General features: G+C 44.4%; 1 protein-coding gene across 1 annotated transcript in view; it reads left to right on the plus strand.

Annotated features, from left to right (window-relative positions):
• Positions 1–15,791, plus strand: part of LOC146965247 (cyclic AMP receptor-like protein A) — a 58,646-nt gene extending 42,855 nt beyond the window's left edge. The window contains exons 12-13 of the mRNA XM_085765661.1: positions 1,014–1,161; positions 13,866–15,791. Of these exons, the coding sequence (XP_085621787.1) occupies positions 1,014–1,161; positions 13,866–14,033 (316 nt within the window). The 3' untranslated portion in view covers positions 14,034–15,791. The remainder of the gene's footprint in view (positions 1–1,013; positions 1,162–13,865) is intronic.
• The last annotated feature ends 9,490 nt before the right edge of the window (positions 15,792–25,281 follow it).

The raw sequence follows: 25,281 nt of genomic DNA on the forward strand, positions 1-25,281 counted from the left end.
CCTGCGAGCAGCACTAATACAGGGTTAATCCAGGGTTAATGGCTGAGCAGCATCATTCTCCGAGGCAGCCATTAGTTCGCAGCCACACCGCACAATATCAGGTTCTCCTCCTAGTCATGCCCCAGGCTCCGGCAGAGATAGGCAGGCACACGGAGGAGGAAGGAGTGGGAAGTGGAGGAGGGGAGGTTGAAAAAAGAGGAGAGGATCACCCTCATGAGTCAAGATGAAAATGGGATATCCAGACAGATGAAACCCAATGCAAAAGAAATGGGAGAGAGAGATAGCGGGGATGGTGGTGTGTGTGTGTGTGTGTGTGTGGGGGGGGGGGGGGGTGCGTAAGGGTGAACGTGCGGCGCATGAAAACAGAGGAGAGAAGATGGGTCGGTGAAATTGTGGTCAGGAGAAGCAGGAAACCGAGATGAGAGAAAAAGAGGGAGAGAGAGAAAGAGAGAAGGAGGAGAGGAAGGGAGTTGAGCGCTACACTTCTCCCTGTCCTTGTAAAGTGCTGCGTGCTGTCGAAGCGGCAGCCAAGAATGTGTCAGCCCAGCCGTCTCACGCTGCCTAATGGGCTCTTAAACGCTGATATAAAGCTCTCTCTCGCTCTTTCACCCTCCCCCCTTTCCTCTCTCTCTCTCCCCCTCTCTCTCCCCGTCTCTTTTCCTGCCTCCGCCGCTGCTCGCTCTCATTACCTCTCGTTCTCACCCTGTCCCTCACTCTGTCACTCACTTGTCCTCTCCCTCTCTTTCTGTTGCTCTGTCTATCAATCCCTCTCCCCGCCTTCTGTCTCCCCCTCTCTCCCTCCCTCCCTCCCTCTCTCTCTCTTGTCTTTCCCCCTTTTTTCCTGTTGTCATCTCTCTTCTCCCTCTGACTTCTCCTTCAATTACTCCCTCCTCCCCTCTGATGCTCGCTTGCAGGTTGTCTCTTTATTTACAACTTTTTCTGTTTTTTTATGGATGAACTCAACACTCATACCTCTCTCCCCCCTCCCTCTCTCCCTCCCTCTCTCCCACCAGGCTCCATAACGCCTTCTACCCAGAGGATCCATCCTTCTCCCTCACCTTGTTGCACGTCCTGTCAGCACCGCTACATGGCTTGGCCAACGCCTTCGTCTTTGGCCTGGACAGGGATTGGTGGAGCCTAATGAGTCCGACTGGCCTGCAGGTACAGCAACCACAGAAGTGTGTGTGTGTGTGTGTGTGTGGGGTCTCATTCAGCCGTGCCTTCTGCGTTAACAACATTTTTTATTTTCACTTTTCTGACTCCACACATATCAGCAACTTGAATCAGCAGATCGTTACAAGGCAACACTGTGTAAAGGGGTCAGTGTAGCTGAATCCCTTCTTTTCTAGTTTAACATAACATGAGCATTAGCATGTTTTTTCTCATTTAAATTTAAAAAAAAAAAATTCCCAACAATATCTTTATTTATTTCCAGACATAATAACACATACATATAACCACTGAGACTCCAAACGTCTGCCCCAAACCATGCAGAACCCATATCTTCGAATCACAACCAAGTCATAACAACAAAACAACAACACACATAAATGAATATAAATCACTAACAAAAGAAAGGAACTTAAATACATAATAAAGTAAGAATACAAATACTACATAAGTAAATAAAAAATACATAATAAAAATAAAAATGGGGGGAAAAGTTAGCATGTTAACATTGGCTACTTGTTTTTGAAAAGCCAGGTCCAGGGGGTTCAGATCGCAGACGAGGCCCCATCCTCAATGTCTCGAGGCACAGGGAAGAGCCAATGAAAACAAAATAACAGGAAAAAGATTTTAATCATAAATGGAGAACTATGAAAACAAGGGGGGAACGAATGAAAAACCAACAGCTGGGAAACACAGATCAATTTATAATAATAATAGCAGCCAAAACAGCCAAAACGCACTATGCCGTTTCCTCACTCACACTCACACTCTTCCAGTATTTATGCCCCGGCTCCTAATTGGGGAAATGGGCCCAGGTGCACCAGGTCAGGAGAACAGGAAAGGGGCCCAAACACAAAAAAAACGGGCTCATATCATTACCGCTCTTCATCCAGATGTGGACGCAAGTGTCCGTCACAAACCTCGTGGGGATCCAGATTCTTGGGACGTCGTTGTCATAAAATCTCCATCCCAATAGTTGTTGAAATATTTTCAGTTAGGGATCCAACCAAGTGGTGAACTGACTGACCAAACGCTGCCATCCCTAGAGCTTTGTGGCGTTGCTGGAGGGGGAAAAAAAAACAAAAAATAAAACCCAACACTGTAACAAACAGATGCAGAGCCAGCGCTGTTACAGTTTCCTCGTCTGAAAAGGCTTTTGTAAACCTCTGAATTCCATCTCTCCATCTGTCCTCTGCTATGCGCCGTTGTTCACTCCTTTCAGGGTCACAGGTGGCTGAAGCCTTTTCCCAGAATTCAGTGGGTGAAAGGCTTACGAGTGAATGGTTTTTGCTTTTTTTTGTGTTTTCACTTCCCATATGCTTGAAATATAGGAGAATATTTTCATTTCTAGCTGCGCTCGTGTGAGGATGGATGTTAGTTGTCAGCTCAAGTTGAAGCATATGTAGAGACAAGTGTCTTACAAGGACTTATGCAAAAGCTTTTTTTTTTTTCTTTGGCGAAATAACTCACGGCATACTAACACTACGAACACTACTATTGAACACCCGTCTGTGTTGTAGGCTCAGTAAAGCTCACTAAATTAGGTCTGTCAGATCAGGTGGTCTATTGAGTGCTTAAAAGTAATGCAAGTATTGGGAGAGATTGGCGCCTTGGGAGACTTAACCACTCCGTGTTTAGAGCCAGACAAAATCAAAGAATCATCCATGTGTCCTTGGTGGATCATTTCTTAGTGGGCTTATTGCCAATTCTTTTGTGTGCACTCCACTTAATCTGAATTAACCTTCTTTATCGTTATCAATGAATTACAATTTCAACATCACGTCTCCAACCAAACGCGTGGGCCATATTAATAGAAATGGTCGAGCCAAAATTTGTCTGTAAAAGTGAAAATGCTCACTGACATACGGAGCAGGCAGACTGTGAAACACTGGCAGGTGTGACGATGCAGAAACTGAATTTAGAAATCATCACTCCCAGACCCTGAGTCATTGAAGTGGATTACCGCCCTTGCGATGCTCTCAGATGATCTACGCGTAATTGTTTAATATTTAGTTTAGGAAATCTCAACACAGGTCAGAAAATTTCCACAGAGCCACTGGGAGCCTGATCAATACAGAAGACTCTTCGTTATCTCTTTTAATAACTGACTGTTGTGTTTTGACCATCTTTTCAAACACACACCACATTTAATATGCAGGACACATTTCAGACGTCAGGTGAAGAGATAAAACAGTTTTGAGAATTTTTAGGAAATCTGAAAAAGAAATTTTCCATCCACTGGCTCTGATTACGAGTTTAGACGTCATTTCTAAATTGACCCCAGTTTGCGGTTTGCATGTTATAGGAATAGTTCACCCAAAATTCAAATTTCACTCATTATCTACTCGACCAAGGGCTGGGAGAAGTTTCAGAGTCCTCCGTGCCTTCTCTGAGTTACAGCGGGGCTCGGCGCAGCACTGCGTGTCCATATGACAGTTGCGAATGGGGCTCAATTTTCTTCGTCCAAAAACACACACCAAAAAACATCCAAATACCTCCATACTGCTCGTCTGTAATGTCCCTCTTGTATTGAAGCCCCGACATGAGAAATTGTTCCGGAAAAAAAAAAAAAAAGTCTATATTTTAAGCTTGTTTGTAGCGTAAGTTCCCAGCACTGCTCTAAATTTTGCACGATTTGGACGGACCAGGAAGAGCAGTGCTGGAAGCTTCCGCTACAAACAAGCTTAAAATATAGACTTATTTAATTTTGCAACCGTCATATGGACATGCAGTGCTGCGCCGAGGCCCCTGTAACTCCGAGAAGGCACGGAGGACTCTGAAACTTCTCCCAGCCCTTAGTCGACATGAGCGTGAGTAGATAATGAGTGAAATTTGAATTTTGGGTGAACTATCCCTTTAAGTTTGAAGTCACAAAATAAGCTTTTACATCTGTTCCTTCCTATCGTTCGATTCTCAGCTCCCCCAGTCCGCATGTCGAAGTGTCCTTGGGCAAGACACTGAACCCACACCTGTCCTCCGATGTATCGTCTGATGTATGAATGTGTGTGAATGATTAGCCTCCAAGCCTGTCTGTGCACACAGAGCTGTATGAATGTGTGTGTAAAAGGGTGAATGTGACAATACAATGTAAAGCGCTTTGAGTGGTCCGAGTGACTAGAAAAGTGCTATATAAGTGCAAGTCCATTTACCATTTAACATCTGATGGTTTGATTACAAGTGAACAGCTTTAAGTACAGGTGTCAACACACCCACGATGCATTGAGGATGCACTTGAGATGCGAACATTATGATTCCTATATGATGTGACAGTGAAAGACTGCTTGGCTAAAAACAACAACTCATACCTGTTTATTTTTATTTATATGTAGAGCAGGTAAATGAGATTTGATTATAAACAGTCACTAGAAGTAGATAGATTGGTAGATTTGAAAACGCACGTTCATGCCAGATCTACAGAGGAGTATTTGGGCCACTCATTTCATAATGCACTTTGAAAATAAAGTCGAAATACAATGTCGAGAGTAGAGTCAAAATTTCAAAATGAGTGGATAGCGACTGACAATTGCACGAATCCTTGGAGTGTAATGGTAAGAGTATGTTTCTGAAGTTATCCAGCTGCATATTTAATAGATATAATATCAAGTGTGTTAAAAATATTGACATTACATTGAATTTTCGACTTTATTCTCAACATTTAGACTTTATTCTCGAAGTGCATAATGAAAAAAAAAAGCTCCTCTCATTTTATTTTTCATGAGTGGCCCTTTTACTCTTCTGTACAGATCTGACCAAGGTCAAAGAAACAATCTGTCGGTGGCGCCAACAGACTGAAGTCATACGCTCCATGTGTGTCATCATTAATCGGCAACACCAGTTTCCCTCGCACTTCTTTTCATTGATGCACCAACCTTTTCCACCTCAGTGAAGCGTGAGAACTTTCTTTCTTTTTGGGATGTTTCTTTTTTTTAATTTGTGACATTTTTTTTGAGGGGGGGTGGGGTCGTAAATTGAAAATGCGCATTAAAAACAGGAGGGTGAAAAATGCACCACCTGTCTTTGTAGCGTAAGCAGCGTGTTCAGTATCAGCAGCAGGAGCCCTCAGTCAGTGTCTACACAAAGTGCCACAGCACCGCTGCGCCTCCTGACACATTTTGACAGCGTTCCAAACCCAACACACAAACAATATAGTTAACACATAAAAAGGAAGAAAACAAGATTTGGAGTCTGAAAAACACTTAATTTGCAGTTAAGTGCTTAAAACGTGTAGACAGCTTCATCCGTTAAAATTAAAGCAGATCTGTTCAACAGATGTGCATTAGATGGACGACACAAAAAAAAAAAAAAAAAGATGTGTCTGCTGTAAACAAGAGGCGTGTATGTGTGTGTGTTTCGTACCAGCAGTATGCAGAGGATTTCAACTGAAATAAGTTATAAATTGACAGAAAATAATCGATCAATCACTTCAGTAAGTTTTTAAATAAAAATGCTCAAAAAAAAAAACCCACAGAGAATATTGCTCATTTTCTGAGTTTTCATTGAGCGTGAACTGAATATATGTTTGAGTCTGAATTCAAACAACACCTGCACTTCTTATAAGTTTTAGTTAACTGATGTGCTAATCCTCAATCTTTCCCCTACCTCCCTACTGTATGTCGAGCCGTCTTCCTGGTGAGAAATAATTGCCTGAGAATATGTAATTACACCACTCTCCAGATTGACTCGTACCATCTGTCTGAGGTCTTCGCACATCACCTATGCAGGAAATAATTGTTGGGTCTAGCACCAAAATTCCCTTATTTAAAGAGTAAAATTACAAATTGCTGACTTCATTTTTTTTTTATCTCCTCCTCAAATTGAGCTTTTAGGGAAATGTAATGAAAACACAATTACAAGAAGGATGATGTTTTTCTCACTTGAACCACAAACCACACTGGTTGCATTTCAATAAACACCACAATCAATACAGTTCTCCACAGATTTGTCTCAATCCACAGACATTGACGGTATCTCTCGATACGAGCTGGACATGATATTGAACCATGAGGCTAAAAATAAATAAATAAATAAAAATCTCTGTGGTCTCAGTTCACACACACATACACACACACGTTGTCACCTACCCCGTATCACCAACCGCACTGATAACGGGTCATGAGCGCGATGTGGAGGAGAGGAATGTGTGGTATGACCTTCAACCCAAATGTCAATGTTGCACTGTGGTGAGTCGGGGAGAGAGAGAGACAGAGGAGTGAAATGGAATCTCAATGTGTCCGTAAATCACGCAGAAAATGCTGTTTGTGTGTGTCAGCGGGCGCGAGAAAGAAGATGACAGGAAGGAAGAAAGGAAGGAAGGAAGAAAGAGAGAGGGAGAGAGGGAGGAAGGGAGGGAGGGGGAGTCACAGGCGGCGTGTGTGGTCGTGCTCTATCGTGACTAACAGCCGGTTGTTATTCATCTTGGCATGCGACTCCCAGCAGCCCCCACACATCAGGTGTGAGATTGGCCGCGGAGAGGAGGGGGGAGAGAGGAGGGGGAGGGGGGAGGTGGTGGTGGCAGCGGCGGTGGCGATGGCTGAGGAGGGGGTTTGTAACAGCATCAAAACATTCATCTCTCAATGCAACGAATCTGCGCACCGCCTCTCCAGACCTGCCTCCTGTGGCTCCCTCTCCGTCTGCGTCAGTCTTTACCTACGGTGCTTTTAGAGGCAGTTAAAAGACGTGTACAGATGTTTGTTTTTCTGTCCCTTTGTCTTAATGCACCACTGAAGGAGTTGATGGCGACTTTAATCTTTTCCTCCGCCCGGTATTCTGGCTTGAGTGGATTTTAAGAAGTAGGGCACAAATCCACAGTATGGTTGGGTTTACGTGAGAATCGGTATCTTCTACCATCCTGTGAACTGATTCACAGATTTCAAATGTATATTTTTGCAGTTTTATTAATAAAGTTTTGTTTGGTGTTTAATGAAGAAAGTCGAGGCTTCTCGCAATGGCGTTTTTTTTTTATTTAATAGCTTAATAACCAGCTTTGCGAGATGACAGCAAAGTGTTTCGTCAATACCTCGGAGAAAAACACTCGCGAACCGGCAAACTACAGGTTAGTTCCCCTTTGGTGCCGAGTTGAAAGGGAGGTGTGACGGGAGAGAACAGCCCGCAATGGATGTGACACACAACTCATGGAAGCAATTAGGCAACCACAACCCAAAGCACTTCTTCTTAAGAGCGCTGAGTGGAAACACAGGAAAAGACTGAACACACAGACGAGTCTGTCGTGTTTAAAACGTCCATTAACTCACACAGAAACCGTCCAGAACTCCTTGGGCAGAACGCAAACTCCAGTTTGGGAAAATGTAAAATAATTCAGTCTTGGGCTTGTGTTATACTCCCTGCATCCGCAAGTACACAAAGGTCCGCTAAGGTGGCATAAATTTCATCATCAAAGAGCGTGCGGCAAGGCGCCGCGTGGACCGACAACTCCCTTGCGCATCCGCAAAGCAGTATAATTGAGGCCTTTAAAATGGGGGTCAAGTCTTAGCCCACAGCATAACTCACCAAGGGCAGAGGGAGCTGGGAGTGTCAGACCTTGAAAACCCTTTGTCTAATTTATGGAGATTATCTTGATATAGTCCATTTCATTTCAAAAGACCCGTACCCTTATTTCAGCTCCGTCTGAATTACCGCCCCCAGCTCTGAAACGTCCAGATTCAAATAAAGTCTGGTGTTGTGCTCTTTAATGGCCATTTCCCTACAATCAGCCAATCAGAGCTTTAACAGGATTAAGGCATGTTTTTTCATGCACTGATCAATTTTGAGACTTTGGGCTATTTTTCTTCCTTAACATGTATTCTTTCAGAAAAGTCAAAAGAAATAGTAGAAAATTCACATTAAGGTGGTTATTTTACTTCATTCTGTCTCTTTTGTCAGTAGATTTCTCCTAAATTCACCAAAAGTTAGCATGCTGCTGTGACATACTGTGCTGTGCCTGTTGTCTGACCCATGTCATGTCAGGTATCATTGTAGAGCTCTCTCCAAAAATGGTCATTTCCTCCATATCCGCAACCAATCGTAAAAGTACGATTTACATTAACAATCTATGGAATTTTACAGTACAAGTCTTTAAAGGCTGTTTTCTCAAAATGAGTTTTTCCTCAGACTCTGAGCTAGAAATCTCCACTTCAACAGCACTTACAGACAGCAAACCTTCCAGTTTTATTCCTGTCTATATTCTGAAAGTTTTTACAGAGGGGATTGTTGATATGTCATTCAGAGCCTGATTTATACAACGTTTTATTCCTAAAAACAGGGCGAAATTAGACTTTTTAGGGCTGGTGACAGTATTTTCTCATTTACAGAGTGATAAAAAGAGATATCCAAAATCCCCTCTGTAAAAACTTCTGGCTCTAATATGTCAACAAAATAAAACAAGAATTTTGAAAGGGGCTTTATCTATCGTTCAGATTTTGGTTCTGGGGATGTATGCAAATTAGCGCATATATTCCATTGGATATTGCCTCATTTACATATTTAAACATAAAATTTGACAATATTTCTCTTAATGTAAGTGATAAACTTGGGACGTTTCATGGTGATATGTATTGGTTAAAATTTTTACCCTATTCACCTGTAGTGTCTCCCCTTAAAATGTGCAGATGAGGGTGATGCAGCTGTACAGGTAAAGATAAATCAACCTACTAACGAGTGAGTAACGCAGGTTTCATGTCCACTGAGAATGTCAGTGTTGGGACGGATACGCCGCTCGCCCAGCGATTGGTTAGGCCACAACAAAAGATCCGCGACTCCCAACAAGAATCTGGCTCGTTGTCAGGGCTGAATGAATGAAGGGAAACAAAATGGCAGTTCAGACTGATTATCAGGCTCCGTGCCGCACAGCGTAGTAGATAAGGATATGTTTCCTTGGCACCAACACTGCAGCAGAGAGGATGTTCACTGCCGCTGGGAGCCGCTCGTAAAAAGCACAGTTTCCAGAAAAACAAGCCAAACTTTGATGCCGGCGGTGATGGCCCCTGCATGAGAAAACAAAACACTTTAAATATGTTTTTGTTTTCTTACAGACAGGAGATTGTACCAAGTTGAATGAGTGAACGGTCTGATACGACGCTCCGGAGTGAGAGTCTAAAAATAGTGCCCCTGCATTTACTAAATTGAGAGTTGAATTGTGAGACAAAGGAAGAGAATTGAACCAAAATCGTGACATTCCCAGAGCAGGTTTCCCACCACTTCCTGGTTTCGGTGCAATTACGCTTTGAGAAGTTCAACAGAAGCGACCACAAGACGTGGCCAGAGTTGAGTTAGTGCAACCGAAACTCAAACTCTACAGTGGCCTGCTCTGATTTCAAATCTGCTCTATGCATACAAGGATTTCTTTTTTATTTTCTTCTTTTTTTTACAGTAACTAAATGTGTCGGCTGGTTACCTGCATAACTCCTAAGATTTTGGTTTCTAAACATGCTGCTGTCCGTCCGCCTTGTATTTCTCTCTTTATCTACTCCCACTGTTGTTGTTGTTGCTGTTGTTTCTGTCTTATCTCTATCTACCGCGCCGTATACGTGTCTCTTCCCCTGCCTCTGTTCCCTCTTACCTGCTACAGCATCTCCAGCATTTATCTCTCTTACATTATTTCTGCTGCTCTCCTTTGTGTGTAGCATCTCCCTCCCACCTGTGTGCTCTCCCTCTCGCACCCCCCCACCACCCTCCTCCCCTTTCGCTCCGTCTCCCTCTCTCTCTCTCTCCTTCCTTCCCTGATATTGATCTGCATTCTAGCCATACAGCTGAACCGCCTGTGGCTCTGCAATGAGCTCACCTCTCACTTCTTCTCCTGTGCTCATGCAGGAAAAAGAGCTGCTCCCAATCTCCTATCTCGCAGTATCGCCGCAATCTTGGAACTACGTCAACACCGGCTACTCTGCCGAGTTTCGGCTGTTTAGATTAAAAACGTTGGGCCTCCTCACGCTCCCCTGTGATCACCTGCAATTTGTTTAAACAGACAGTCACCGTTCAGTTGTAGTTGGTTACTCGTCTCTGCTTTCGTCACCAAACCAGCGTGAGAAAATGATTTTAACATGTTACACCAGGACATTAGAAGTGTCTGAGACAGAACCAACATTAATCCAGTTTAATGGCAACCTCTATGTTTTGTGATCACTTCTATTAGGATTTGAAATGAGCTGTTAAAGCATTTGTTTCAGATATGGGTAACAAGTGGATGGACGATTCACAGGAGGCCAGTTTGGTTAATGAACACCTGAGTTTTAAATGGTTAGTTGTGCGAGGTGGTCGTATATAATCTGTAGTAGATTTTTATCAGCATGCTCCCAGTGAGAGGAGCAGAGTGCGACACTGGTAAACCAGAGTTTTCTGTCACAGTGCACAGGCCAGACCAGAAAAAAAGGGGTTGTAGAAAATTTGAAAAACACAATTCAATGTCTGTTAAATGTTCGCTTAAGGTTGAATATAGTCATCCCCCACCAAAGCAGCACTTTAACAGCACTACATTTTTTAAACTACTGAATTACCATGTTTTTATGCATGTGTATAGCACAGCATGTTTTCTGATTCACTCAGTTGACCTGCAGCTATGGCTAAAGACAGTGGGCTCTGTAGGTGTAGGAACACTTTTTGCTGGTGGCTTTAAAATTCTTCACAGGTTTTAAAACATGGGAGACCACAGAAAAACCAAAACAGTTTATACCAGTTTTAAACATAATAATCCCCCAAACTGCAAGACCACACACACACCTGCTGCAGAAAAATTGTGGGATAAACACGCGACTTCTGGGGAAAAATAAATATGGACCGATCCATGTTGATGATCAGTGTCGTCAGCTCGTTAACGGAGGCCACGTTCTTTTACACAGCCAACAAAAAAAAAGAAAGAGAAAGAATATTGGTGAAATCCTGGCTGAGAAGATTTTCAGACATGATGGTCGATGATGATGGAGATGTTGATGCCAACTTGCCGACGTCATTGATGCTTCCCAGTTTGCTCGCTCCCATTGGGTGATGCGGGTATTTCTGTTCGGAGGCGGCCCAATTTGGAATCAATATTAAAACATGTTTGATATTTACGATTAGAGGAGATTGAAGAGGGTCCAAACTTGATCGAGAGCAGTTAAATAATTGCACTCGAGAATTCTTTAGATATAATCATTTACGACAAGCTTTGAATTAGGCCATTCTGCCCGACAGTCGTTGAGTGTGTAGCCTAAAGCCTGGCTTATGTTCCTGCGTCAATTCCATGCCGTAACCACGCCGGTGTTTTGACGCCATCGTGCACCTTTCGAAGTTGTGCGTGAAGGGAAGGCGTCACTGTGCAATTCACCGCCATACCGCTAGGGATGTGTGTGGTTTCAGAGGGGTCATTTGTAAAACTTTGTTTATCAATTGCGATCGAAGTGAAACGGACGATTTTGGAGTAGGGTTGTTCGGTATACCGGTACTAGAGTGGTACCGGGGTACTGACGCATTTAAAACGGTACCACGGGGCAGAATCAATTTGGTCTACATATGGGAAACAATAGGTGTGTCTTTGAGTAACATGAACGTTTGTGTTTCATTCTATAAACTACTGATAACAATTTCTCCCAAAAATTACAACTGGTCAAAAAAACTAAAAAAGATGCAGTGTTTTCAGACCTCAAATAATGCAAAGAAAACAAGTTGATATTCATTTTTAAACAGACCACTAATGTTTTAATTTAGGAAGAGTTCAGATTAATATAGATGGAAATTTAATCCTGCAGCAGCAGTAACTGTTTACTGATTTACTGATTACCGATGCATATGTTATAGTTCTAAGATTTCCTATTAAAATAAAGTCAATAATGACATTTTTTGTGTTCTCTTTTTATTTGGAAAAGTACCAAAAAGTATCGAAAAGTATCGAAAAACATGTTGGTACCGATACCGGTACCAAAATGTTGGTATCGTGACAACACTATTTTGGAGTCACTGATCGATGTTGAACGACAAATGCTTTTATTGCAAATGTTGATTCGCAGACGAAGGAGAAGACGTTGCAGAGGTGGTCTATTGCCCACTGAAAGAGTCGAGTTGAGGAAAGCTACCTGCTGGAAATGACGTTCTGAGCTGACCAATCACAGCTCCTATGGTCTGCGTTGCCTCAGCGCGAAGTTAGAATTTTTTGGTGGTGCACATCAGGCGAGGCGGGGGTACATTGTCGACTTGACGCAGTACTCACACAACCCTACGGAAACAAAACCCAAACTATACTGTTCCTGACATTGCACTGAACCAGGGTTCGGCAACCTTAACCACTAAAAGAGCCATTTGCCACAAAACCTTTTTTACTACTAAATTGACATGCACCAAAAAACAAGGCCATCACACCGAATGCACGCCACTACGACGTTGCTTTGGGTTATGTCGAGCGCACAATACACTCGTCTACATTGAAAGTAATAGGCCTATGCATTCAGCGGCTGTCTGCGTTGTGTTGTTATAGGCATGCCCCAGGTGAGTTTCGAACCCCGGTCTACTGCACCGCGGGCAACGCTGCAAACCGTTTCGCCAAGAGGTCAATGACCACTTGGCGATCGAGTTTGCACATCTTTTATGGGTGAGTTTAACATCAGTACTGCTAACCGCCACAAGTCGTCACTTCACCTCACTGGTCCCTCGTGACTGTAAGTGGCTATACTCCGCAGACCTCCGTTACATGTGCACAAGAGACGCTACATTTGAACGCCCCCCCATGCACAAACACACATGCTTTAACCAAGGAGGTGACCAAAATCACTTAGGCGGCCGCTTTTGGCTGAGAGAAAACCCTGCATTGTAGAGTCAGCTGCAGCATATTCTCTTACATTAATAAGTAAAAATAATGTAAAAATACATCAGTTCAGGGTCCGATATAGAAATATATATTTTCAAAATAATAGCTCATTAAATTATTTCTCTCACCTGGTTAATGTGATTTCTGCCCCTGAACTTCACTGCACAGCGTATCCATATCACGATTGAAAGCTCTCATCTGTGAGGTGTGAGTGATGTTTACTTTTGATGTAGTGAGGTGACGCATATAAAGATCAACAAAATATTAAAACAAGTTTTATTTTAATGTCACAAGAGCACCAACTATTTCAACGAAAAAAAAACTAAATAGCCATTATTTATTCACATTATTTCTTTTTTCCAAAATGAGCTCGGCTCGCCCTCTCTAAACCACAGGAGCCACAGCAGAGGGATGAAAGAGCCGCAGGTTGCCCACCTCTGCACTAAACCTTTCATAATACTATGGCAAGATTTTAAAACTCTATAAAGTTATCAAGCAATTCTTACATCACAATGATGTGAGTAAAAGAGGAAAAACATACAGCTTTAACAGCAAAAGTTGAACCAGTTTCTACTCTATCGCCAGACGACCCTGCATTTTATTTATTTATTTCTTGGCTGGGGCTCTCAGCTTTGACACAGGATGTTATGTGGCGGTGTCTGTCACAGTGAATGGCAGCCTGTCACACCTCTTCTGTACGAGGACTTGTGTGAAGAAACACTCAGCCAGGTTTTTCAGATCTATCAACCTGAGGGGACCACGTAAAAAAACACCAGCTCAGGGTGGATGGATGGTGAGAGCGGAGAGAGAGAAGGGAGCATTTTTCAAAATTTAGCCAGCTTAGTGCAAACACGCGCTTTACACCGGCACAAATCATGTGTGTTAACTCCAAACTCTCTGTGTGTGTGCGTCTGTTTTTTTTTTATAGCTGGCTCTGCAGTCGCGGCTGTGTGACAGGACTCGCATCGGAGAGTACCACCCCGGGGCTGTGCGCTACACACAAGCTGACCTGGTCAGCCTCAGCGATGACGACGACGATGACACCAACGTGCTCTTCTACTCTCCTGACATGACCCTGAAAGACCGAGGGCCCTGAGAGAAAGAGAGAGAGGACGGACGGAGAGACACAGAGAGAGAGGGAGAGGGAGACAAAAGAGCTGGAGGGAAGGAACATGAAGGAGGGTCAGAGCCAGAGAGAGACGCAGCGGATTAGAAACTGAGAGGGAGAAAAAAGAGGTAGGGAGGGAATGGAAGAGAAGATTGGGGGGACAGTCAGGCAGATAGAAGCCGGAGATGAGCTGTCAGGTTCCATTATTAATCCCCATCCTTTACTATTTAATATCCTAAAGACACACACACACACACACACACACACACACACACACTGTACAGAGCAGCAGCTCTCTGCAATGCTATCATCAGAGAGGAGCAAGAAAGGAGTGACTCTAAAGATCCTCCTAATGTGAAAGGCATCTGCTGCATCCCAAAGGTCTTAAAACAATTTCCCCCTCCTCTACACCACCGCCACCATCTTCGCTCCTGCATTCTGCAGCATTTTGGCATACCTCAAAAAAAGAAAGAAATAAAGAAAGTAAGAGAGGGGGGGGGAGAAAAAAATCATAAAGGGCCGCTGAAAGGCAATCATAACAAGGTGTTAGTTTAGCATTTGCAGCAATTACCTTTTCACTTCTCTGCAGGAGATGAGGTGAAAAACACGCCTTTCAAAAAGCACCCCCCGTGTCCGACATGAAAGCCTCTGGAACTACGCTGAGATTGATCCCAGGCCAGCTCTGAACAATTTTCCCATCGATAGGTGGTGGAGGTGGGGGCACAATAGAAATATAGAGCGGTGAGGAGGAGGGGGCCGCTGAAGATGACTCGGTAGGACGGCCGAGTCCCACACCACCGCTGTTGCTTGTAAAAGGAGTTTGTCCTCCCTCAGACAGTATTTTGGGTTTTTTATTTCCCCAATTTTCTCTTTTGTATTTACCATTGTTTGCAACTTTGGCACAAGTATTCCTTTGGAAAGGTTGTTTTGCATTATTTTTTTTATGAAATACTAAACTTGTTTCTTATATTGTATTTATACCAGATCAATACACTGTATATATTTAAGTATATACTCTATTTTTGTACGTGCCTTGGACTGGAATGTGAAGAAAAACACGCTGCTCTCTCTCTCTCTCGTGAGCAGTCGATACGTAGCCTTATGAACATCTAAAAAAAAAACAACTACATGTTATTAGCCAAACAAACACCCACAAATTCACACATAGACACACACATGCTTCTTTCCGAGGTGCCTGTCAAAACAGGTTTGAAGAGACGACGCACGAGGCCCCTACAGCAGCAGCAGCAGCAGCAGCAGCAGCAGCTTGATGGTTCATCATCTCATGGCTTGTGTCAGTGATGCTGAGGAGACGCGGCTGAGGTGTGATTGGCAGGATAATGGAGTCGCTTCATATTCAAACCGAGGCCCGTTTGGATTGGGGGAAATGCCCCCCACCCACACCCCCACCCCTCCATATGTAGGTGGTTTCGTGGCCACCGGTGCACACGCTGCCAGCTGTCAGCTCGCTGCTCTGACACGTTGAACTAATGAACTGACACTTGACCCTTTTTACCCTTCAGTTGTTGAACTTTTCTCCCGGGCGTCAATGACACCAGAGTGCAACTTTAGTTTGCAGTTTACAGAGGCCCCACCACTGAATTACACACACACACACACACACATACACCAACCAACACACACACACTTGCACTGTGCCCCTACCCCTCTTCTGGCACTGTTGCTCTTTTTACTTGACTGTGCACTCCATCAAATAAATGAGCAGGAGAGACATTTCATAACAAAGCTCAGCCTGGGCGTGTTTATTTCATTTTCACATTGATGCAATCCCTCATCCCTTCTTTGCCAAGTGTGTGTCCGTTTGTATGCATGTGCGCGCGTGCGTGCGTGCGTGCATGGTGAGTGTGTGATTGTCATCCTTTAAGACCACGGGGCTGCCCAAAATAATGGATATTAATTATTGCTCGGACCCTGCTGGCCCCTCCGCCGTGTCTCCAAATCTGGTTAACTGGATTTTGATTAATGAAATGTGCGCGCCATGTCCTCCAGAAAACCAGACTCTTCCTTCACACACATACACACACACACACACACACACACACACACACACACACACGGCTCTCCCGCAGACGTTTTGGACGTCTCCAGCCCCGCACCCCTTCCTTATAAAGAGCCCGGGAAATAAGCGAATCTCCCTGTCACGCAAGAAGAATTATTATTCCCCCCTCATATCGTCGCATGCGCCGTAATTGGATACAATTTAACACCCGCGGCCCACGGGCATGTCGGCAGGCGCACTGCCTACTATTAGCTCACCTCGCCTCGCTTCGCCACCCTATCATTTGTCAGATCTCTGTTTGTGTGCTCCTCTGTGTGTGTGTCTTGTGCATGTGTGAGTGTGAGTGTGTGTGTGTGTGTGTGTGTGTGTGTGTGTGTGTGTGTGTGTGTGTGTGTGTGTGAGTGTGAGTGTGTGCGCGCGCGTGCAAGTAGCTCAAGAAATCGGAGCCGTTGTTGGAGTCCGGCCATGACCTAGCTGTGACGCACGGAGGCAGAGGAGGAGGAGGAGGAGGAGGAGGAGGAGGAGAGGCGACAGCAGCAGCAGCAGCAGCAGCAGCGGTCCAGACGCTGAAAAACAAGCCGGAGCTGTGACACCTCGGAGCTCTGACAGCGAGGCAGGCAGGCAGGGCCCGGGCTCAGCGTCTGTCTCCCTCCGCTCTGCTGCTCTCTGCGGCTCCACAGCCAAATTTAAAGACGTGCATGTGGTGCGTTCAGGGTAAGAAGACGACCCCCCCCCTCCTAAAGCCATCTTACAGTAAATATAAAGGCTGCTGGTGGAGGTTAATGGGGCGATTACAGCCTTCATGAAAGATGCCTTGAAAGTTGTTGCGTCGCTAGCCACTTTACCTCAGATGTTTTAATTATCTACTTTTTGCTCCAGGCTGTTTGTATTGAACTGGAGCTTTTTTTTTCTTTCTTTTTTTTTCTGCACGGCTGCAATCTATGATTAAGAATGTGTTGAATTGGCCTCTTTGTGCCAACAATTAGCGACCACGAGGCAGCGTGGAGAGCCCCAGTATGCTGACATAGCCTACAGTATATAAAGGGACATAAGGGGTAAAACCTCATGTTTTTTTGTACAGTCCATAACCTGCAGCCATGTTGTTCTTCAAATCCCATGGAAAACCAAAGCAAGGTCTTTTGGTATCAGCACCAACCTCTGAGCACTCAGCCCATATTTTCATACTATTATTAACAACAAGGTCCCAAATAAATATAGAGCTCTGTGTTTACAAAAAGTTCAGTAATTTTCCTGTAAAAATGTGAAAAACCCCCCAACTTTTTCAGCCAATATTATTGATATTAGAGTAAATATTGCATTAGTTGGGGGACTATTCTTAGCACTGTATTAATACACATGTGGTGCCCCTCCAAGTATTTGTGGCACCAGAAAATTTTTTGGATTTACTCCAAATAAACCAACTGGTGTTGTTCATAGTGAAGGAACATGTCACCCACTACAACAATGGCCCATTGGTGTCTTCATGTGATTTGTTGACAAAAAGAAAAAGTATAGGATATCGCCAGACTTATATCTTGAGTTACATTTACCTTTTCTTTTCTTTTCTCTTTTTTTTGCATTTCCCCTCTAGTCTGAAGTTATTTTGGGCATTTTTGCCTTTGCGTTGACTGATGACGGCAGAGAGTGACAGGAAACATGAGGTAAGATCAAAGGGGGCGACATGCAGCAAAAGTCCCCAAGCTGACGAATTCAGACCAGAGAGGGAGGGTGTTGTTGCCAAAAACGCGGTTTACAAGTCTTTGTCTAGCAAACCACTCAGAGCAGGCAGCTATGATCGGCCCCTGGCGTCATACGGACCTCCAAAAAACTCCACATGCATTATTTGTCTCATGCTCTTTAAAGGGGTCTCAGGATTTAAGACAACAACATGGGCTCAGTAGCAATTTTTCTGGTTTGTTTTTGCTCTATGACTTCCAAACAGATTCATCAAAGACAATAACATACATTTGTATTTCTGAACTTTAAATATAAAGATGCAAACTCAAATTAATGGTGAATAACAAATTCCCAAGTGGTTTATTCCACATAGTTGGGAATATAAAACCTTTAGTGGTTCTGGATCACCAAATTATAAATGGTAAGCAAATCTATGAAAACAAAATTCAAATTTTTCAAACCCCAGAGCTCAACAACTTAGTCCAGTCCATTAACTTTATGGTCTGATTTGGTGTTACAGGTTATGTGATCTAATTGGTTCCAAGGCCACTTTCATTTAGACCAACATGATGCAAATGAGAGTTTCAAGTATGTCAAATACTATACATCACTGTATGTACCAGCTTGGTTAATAGGAATAACACAATATGGCCATCTACAGTGCAGGAACATGTCAGAAACATCATGTCACTCACACTCGTTTTCTCCTAAAAATCCTAAATTCGTCATTTTATGTGACAGCCTCTGACTTTCATTCAGGGCCGTAGCCAGAACTTGACAAACCACTGACCTCATGATAAACGAGACTCCCCAACCACCTCAGAAAGCCTCCAACCAAAGTCAGTGCAGTTTTCTCAGTATTTAAACATATAGAACATATGAAAGTTACACATTCTGTCACTTTAACTAGGCCTACTTGGTTATATTTACATCCCATAGTCTCACGGATGGCTTTAATTAACATTTTTATTTCAATTAATCTTATGAATTATTTCCATCTACTTGTTTTGAGTATGGCCTCAAACTGCCAATAGCACTTGGGGTGATATAGCCAATATTCAAATGTCAAATTGTTCAGTCTGACCAGTTTAAACTCAAAACATTTAGCAGATCTGCACATTTTAAAACTGGAACCAGCAGACTAATACTGAGTCTGAGTTGTTCCAGTTCAGGACTGAACACCTTCCTCATTCATTCTGAATTCATCTTATCTTCAGGTTGTTGTTGGGTTTTTTTTTAAGTCAAATTTGAGATATTTAGGCCAAAACTATCACATCCAGCCTTTGGAAACCGGCGTGTTTAATATGTGTGTCATAGCCCAGTAACCTCCCCCAAATTCCCAGAAATATTAACCGCGAGGACGTGACCTCAGTGGCTGTGACCCTGTTTGCGTCTCCTTGTTCCTTGAGGACGACCGACGTTGTTTTGTTTTTAACGCGCACGTCATTTTCCTCCTCCTCGCCCGCCCGCGCGCATCGTGTCTGACATGAACCGGGATGGAGCCGCGCGGAGAGCAGGAGCCGAGCGGAGCTTCAAGCGATCCGGCCACGAACGAGTTAAATTAATCTCTCTGCGCTACCCTCTCTCTCTCTCTCTTTCTCTCCCTCCCCACACACACACACACACACACACACACACACACACACAGGCTGCCACCGCCCCAGATAACAGAGGGGCGCCTCTCCCCAGCCAGCCAGCCTCCGCTAATCGCAGTGGCAGGAGGGGGGAGTGGAGTGCCGGCGGCCTCTCACAGCGCTGGGCCTTTTATTGACGCTGCCTGCCTCTGTGTGCGTGTGTGTATGTGTGTGCGCTTGTGTGTATGCGCTTGTGTGCCTGTATGTGTGTGCGCCTGTGTGTGTGTATGTGTATGTGTGTGCAAGACTGTGCATGCTTGTGGGTGCGTGTCAGAGCGAGAGAGCTATAAAGAGGTGTGTGTGTGTGTGTGTGTGTGTGTGTGTGTGTGTGTGTGTGTGTGTGTGTGTGTGTGTGTGTGTGTGTGTGTGTGTGTGAGAGCGCGCGCACACGCTCTCTCTCTCTCCCCGCCAGCAGCGGAAAGCAGGGAGAGGCGGGGAACTGGGAGGGTGGGTGGCGAGGTTATGAGCGGAACTCGACAGAGGCCGACAGACGAGAGAGAAGGAGGAGGAGGAGGAGGAGGAGGAGAGGGGGGGGGGGGGTAGGAGGGAGGGAGGGGGGGGGGATCTTTCTTGTGCTGCGCTGAGAGCCGCCGCCACCGCTTCTCCTTCCTTTCAGATAAGGTTCGTTTGAAGGTTTTAGTCTTTATTCTCTTTATAAAAAAAAAAATTATAAAAAAAAGAGAGAGAGAAGGAGAAGCAGAAGAAGAAGCGACTGAATGTTTCTGTCCGCGCGCGGTTTTTTTTTTTTTTTTTTTTTTTGGGGGGGGGCGTTTATGATCCCCAAGGTCGGAATAAGACGAATGTGATTGATCTCATTGGTTATTTTATTTTACGGGCGCGCTGATTGCATCGATGAATTTAGCAGCCTATTGATTAGGGCTTAATCTATAGGTCCGTGTCTCTCAGTGCTCCGATAATTGCTCTCCCGCTACAAACCCCCCCCCCCCCCCCTCCCTCTCTCGCTCTCCCTCTCTCAGCAGCAGCAGCAGCAGCAGCAGCAGCAGTGTTTGGCTCGGAGCCACTCTCGCCCTGCCGCGCCAGGCTGTAATTATCCCCGGTGAGGCCGCGCTAACGCAGCGTGGCGCGCCTGTGGGGAACCGGTTAGCCCTACAACACCGGTGGGGGGGCATGAGTGTGCGTTCCCCCCTCCGTGTACTGTAGCTATGCGTGTGCGTATGGCGCGCGCGCGTGTGTTTTTTCCCCCTTGTATTGTTGTTGTTGTTGTATGTGACACAGAAGGGAAAAGTGGCCTTGTTTTGACATTTCATCTTCTTCTAACAGTCCTCACATAAAAACCTCTCCTGTTTGGAGATTGATTATAGAATATCTATTGACAAGCTCAGTTTAAATGGAGCACCATATGATGAAGCCACAGAAATATGTTATGATTTAAATTCAAACATGAACGCAGCATGATTGGCATCACAAGTGGAGATTTGTGTGTGTTGCGTTCAAGCGCAGATCTATCGACTGTACATGTGCTCGTGTCCGAGCCTGTACGTGCTGCTGAGTGTTCAGGCAAGTTTCTGTGTGTGTGTGTGTGTGTGTGTGTGTGTGTGTGTGTGTGTGTGTGTGTGTGTGTGTGTGTGTGTGTGAGTTGCAGTAAGCGATCCATAACGATCTGCAGGTGGATTGTGCTGATTAGTACCGGCTGCTGTGGACTGAGCTGCGTGCAAAGAGCTTCCTGCAATCTGAGCCTGCCGACTGTGCGTGTGCGCGCGCGTGTCTGCGGGCCGTGCTCACTTGTGTGTTGGCAGTGAGCCTTTTCAAAATGTGTGTTTGTGTGTGTGTGTAGTCTCATGTGTGTTTCTGTGTGGAAGACGGCGCGTATATTTGTCTGAACGTGAGCTCTCGCAGTGTTTGTGTGTGTGTGTCTGTGTTGAAGGTGTGTTTCGTGTGTGTGTGTGTGTGTGTGTGTGTGTGTGTGTGTGTGTGTGTGTGTGTGTGTGTGTGTGTGTGTGTGTGTGTGTGTGTGTGTGTGTGTCAGGCCACCGCTTCAGTGTCTGATTGCAACAGCAGATGGCTGGATCACCGTGACCTCCCAGAGTGTGGCTCTTTCCACACCGGGGTACACTATGTGTGTGTGTGTGTGTGTGTGTGTGTGTGTGTGTGTTCACGCTGTTTTAGTTTTTACAAGACATACACTTTCTGCGTTGATCCCCGACATGACATAAAGTGACAGTTAGAGAATGGCTTTGCACATTTTCCATCGCCATCATCCAGCGTGAGGACTTTTCAAAGGCTGCTGTTGTTGTTCTGACGCTGCTTTTTTTTTTTTTCCTTTTCTTTTTTTTTTTTTTCAAACCACAAAGTTCACACAGAGTCATAAAAGTGCAGCCATAAAAAGCCCTGCGCTTGATCTCCAGACCTGTTTTTGTGTGTGTCTCCCTCCAACTCTCGGCAAAGGTGTTTTTCCTTTTCTTTTTTTTTTCTTCTTTCTGTTGCCACAACCGTGTGTTTTTTGTGTCGAGTGTCAGAAACCCAGTTTGCCCAGCGCTACCTCAGAGCAATATTCATCCTAATCCAGTTTTCCAGTGACTGATGGAGGGAGAGCCGTTTGCTTTTCTACGCCCTCTGAGTCACAGCAACGAGGGGGGAGAGAAAGAGAGAGCGGGTGAGGGAAAGACCCGGCGACGCGCGCTGCTCTGATCTCGCGTGTCTTTTCCAACCTCCGTCTGACCTTTAGTGTGTTGTGCTCGACGTCAGCACGAGGCTGTTTTTAACTGCTTAAGAGTGTTAAAGGAGTTTGGCATTTTCAGCATTTGCACGACTTGTGAATTCCTGCTCCGGAAGATACATAAAAATGTAGCTCTCTCTTGACGTCATGGACTTGAAAAGGAGGGGAGGCTGATTTATGATTTTGTCCCCAAAAATATGCTCAAATCTACGGTGGCCCCGAGAGCTCAGCTCAATGCACTGCTACTTAAGTACACACACCTGCAAATACTACACACATTTACTGCAAAAACTCACAGCAGAGGTGTTTCTGGGGACATGATTGAGTGACGGGCCTGGCTAAAGACTAATGCTAAACTAACAGCACCGATATGCAATAAAATATGAATTATGCAGCATTGTCGCCATAATAAACCAATAATCTCATTTTCAAACACCACTTTAGTGCATGTAGCCTTTTTCAAAACTTCTACAGTCAAGTCTTTTACCTTTTGTCACTGAAAACTCTTCAATTTTGTTGTGAGTTTTTGCAGTTTTCTCAGTTTTTAGCATGTTTGTGTTTTAACACGTGTCTTCTAAAAGGGGGGAACTATGCATTTGTTTTCAACGAAGCTGGCACAAAGGCATTCCATGGAGTGCTGGATAACATTATTTATCATATACGCATTACGTTGTGTATATTTGTGTAGTCTTATCTGTCAAAAACAAGAAATTGCAGATTATGGGGTGTGTTTGTGTTGTGGTGCCGCCGAGACGAGATCTGGGACACCGAGCCGGAGCCGTTGATCTTGCAAGGTTGAACTAAGGCAGAGAGACTCCATTCTCCTCCTGTAACAAGTCATTTAACCATCACAATTACACCGAAGCTGTTTAATCAAAGTAAAAATCTTGCATACTTCCTCTTTAAATTGCAGTGTGTTGGTCTCTCAGCGCCACCGTACAACCCAGAGTTCAAGCACAGTGACTGCGGGTTGTGCTGTGATTCTCCTAAAAAGCAAAACCGTGAGCACTAGTCTAGCAGCACTGATAATATCTTCAAACCCGACCCTGTAACTTTATGTCACTGCATCCAAAAAACCTCCCTGCTGACACTTCTGAGAGAAACACATCAAAATCCTTGATGTCCAGGTTTTACACCAACAATGCGAACAGCGAGTGCTTTGGTTAGTGGGGAGCAGGGTTGCCAGTTAGCAAAAAAATCTGGGCAGTGGAAATAAGTGGAGCATATGGTGCCGTGGAGCTGGATATGTAGAGCATGACAGCCCCACTGCCAAGGCTATAGACGGTAGTGGTATATACAACTAGCCTACATGTTGGCATTTGCATAAAGAAAAAGTAGATCCAAACAAAGCAGAGCACAGTGGTCAGATGAGTTGCCACTGTGTGACCACACACAATTTTTGACTTTGGTCTTTTTCTACTGAGGACATTGTGGCATATTTTGGGGCCTCTTCTGTCATCCACATCCACGGCGCCATGATGTCATTATCTTGAAAGTTGCGTAAAAAATCCATCAAGGACCATATAATGATACAAGTTTGGAGCAGGAAAAAGCAGATTCAGTTAGTTAGTCAGTTCGGTCAGAGTCAGCACGTGATTAACCCAACATGTCTTCATCACAATAACCCCTTTTGTCCCCAGCCATCTCCCGTAGAAAAGACAACAATGCAGGCACAAAAGCTCCACTTCTGCAATATAGGATGCAGTTTATTTAGTATTCAGTATCATGGGCAAGTCTTGTTGCCCATGGAGTTGTTTTAGAGGCAAATGCAGAGACTGCTTGCCGAAAAACTGCCCCCGACAGGACGCGCATCATCGCTTTTGCATGAATTTCCCTCTAAAACAACTCTGTCTCGTAATGTTCCATTATTATCTCATAGCGTGGTGAATGTGCGGGTCACAACTTGTCCACGAGAGCGTTTTGCAGTTGTTGGATTGTGTATTTAATGAGTTTGATGAGGGAAACCAAGAAATCCCATTAGCCTCTGTAGCGTAGCTCTGAGCAACTCGCAGCTCTGCCCCGCCGCTCTAAAAATAGCTTGCACTGACAATTAAAGGTAACAAACCTACTGCTATGACTATAGGGATTATGGCAATGGGCCAATTTGTCAAAATGTTGAACTATCCCTTTAATATGGAGCCCTATTTGAATATAAATTCTCAAAATGAACTCAGATACGTTCTATATAGTGTCACCTCGACCTTCTGTGTGGAGATCTGGTGCAATAAGATGATGTAGTCTGGTGGAAGGTGCACAGCCATTGGCACAATCAGAGCCAATAAAGATAGTCAACCTGTATATTACACACCATCCAAACTGACACATTTTGACAAAGTTACACGTCCTATTTCAGAGCATATTAACTCTGGCCTTTGAAATCTGAAAATGCATTTGGTTGTTTGTTGTTGTTTTTTTCAATTTGGCCCCTCCTCCATCCTCACTTTTTTTTTCTTCTTCTTTTTTTTCTTTTTTTTTAAAGAAATTCAGCCTTTTGAAAAAACAGGTCTCCAGACAGACTAGTTCACACCAGAACTTGTGATTCGGTGCGAACAGGGAAAAGCTTTTTGAAGAGCAACGACCTCTAAAGCCGTCGCAGAAATCTGTGTCACTAAAGTGAAGAAGCCAACTTCCACCTCCTCCCCCTCAACTTTCTCGATTATCACTCATTTAAAATGTCACTGTGGTTTACTGCAGAGCGGTTTGTTGCATGTTGTTCGTTTTGCAGTCGAAAAATGGTGATTTGATAAGCGTCTGGGTGCAGCAGCAGCAGCAGCAGCAGCAGAGTTAGCACATGCACTGTTTGACTGGGCTATGGTAGATTTATCTGTATTAAAGCACAATAATGATCACAGGAGGAGACAGACGGGAAGTTGAACCTACTGAGACGCAGCAGAGTAACCAGCCTGTGTCTGTCCCACTTATTACCAGATGTTGACTCAGAAGAACAATTTTATAATTTACCAACCACAAAAGGAGAAAGAAGAAGACATTAAACCATCTCTCCACTGATTAGACATTTAGCGAACTGCGGATGAGGTTGTATATTCGCAACAGATTGAGCTGGTTATGGATGCTGACGCAGCCTCAGCTGTCTCGTGGCCTCGGGGCTGCGGTGGTACAGTGGGCAGCTCGCGGCTCTGGGAGGCAGACAATGGGTCTGATAAGAGCAAACATGCCCAGCAGTTCACCCTGGATTTATGTAAGTCTGGAGAAAAAGGGCCTTTCTAT

This window comes from Trachurus japonicus, chromosome 21, assembly GCF_045865225.1.
Source record: "Trachurus japonicus isolate A0001 chromosome 21, Traja_1.0".
Taxonomy (NCBI): Eukaryota; Metazoa; Chordata; class Actinopteri; order Carangiformes; family Carangidae; genus Trachurus; species Trachurus japonicus.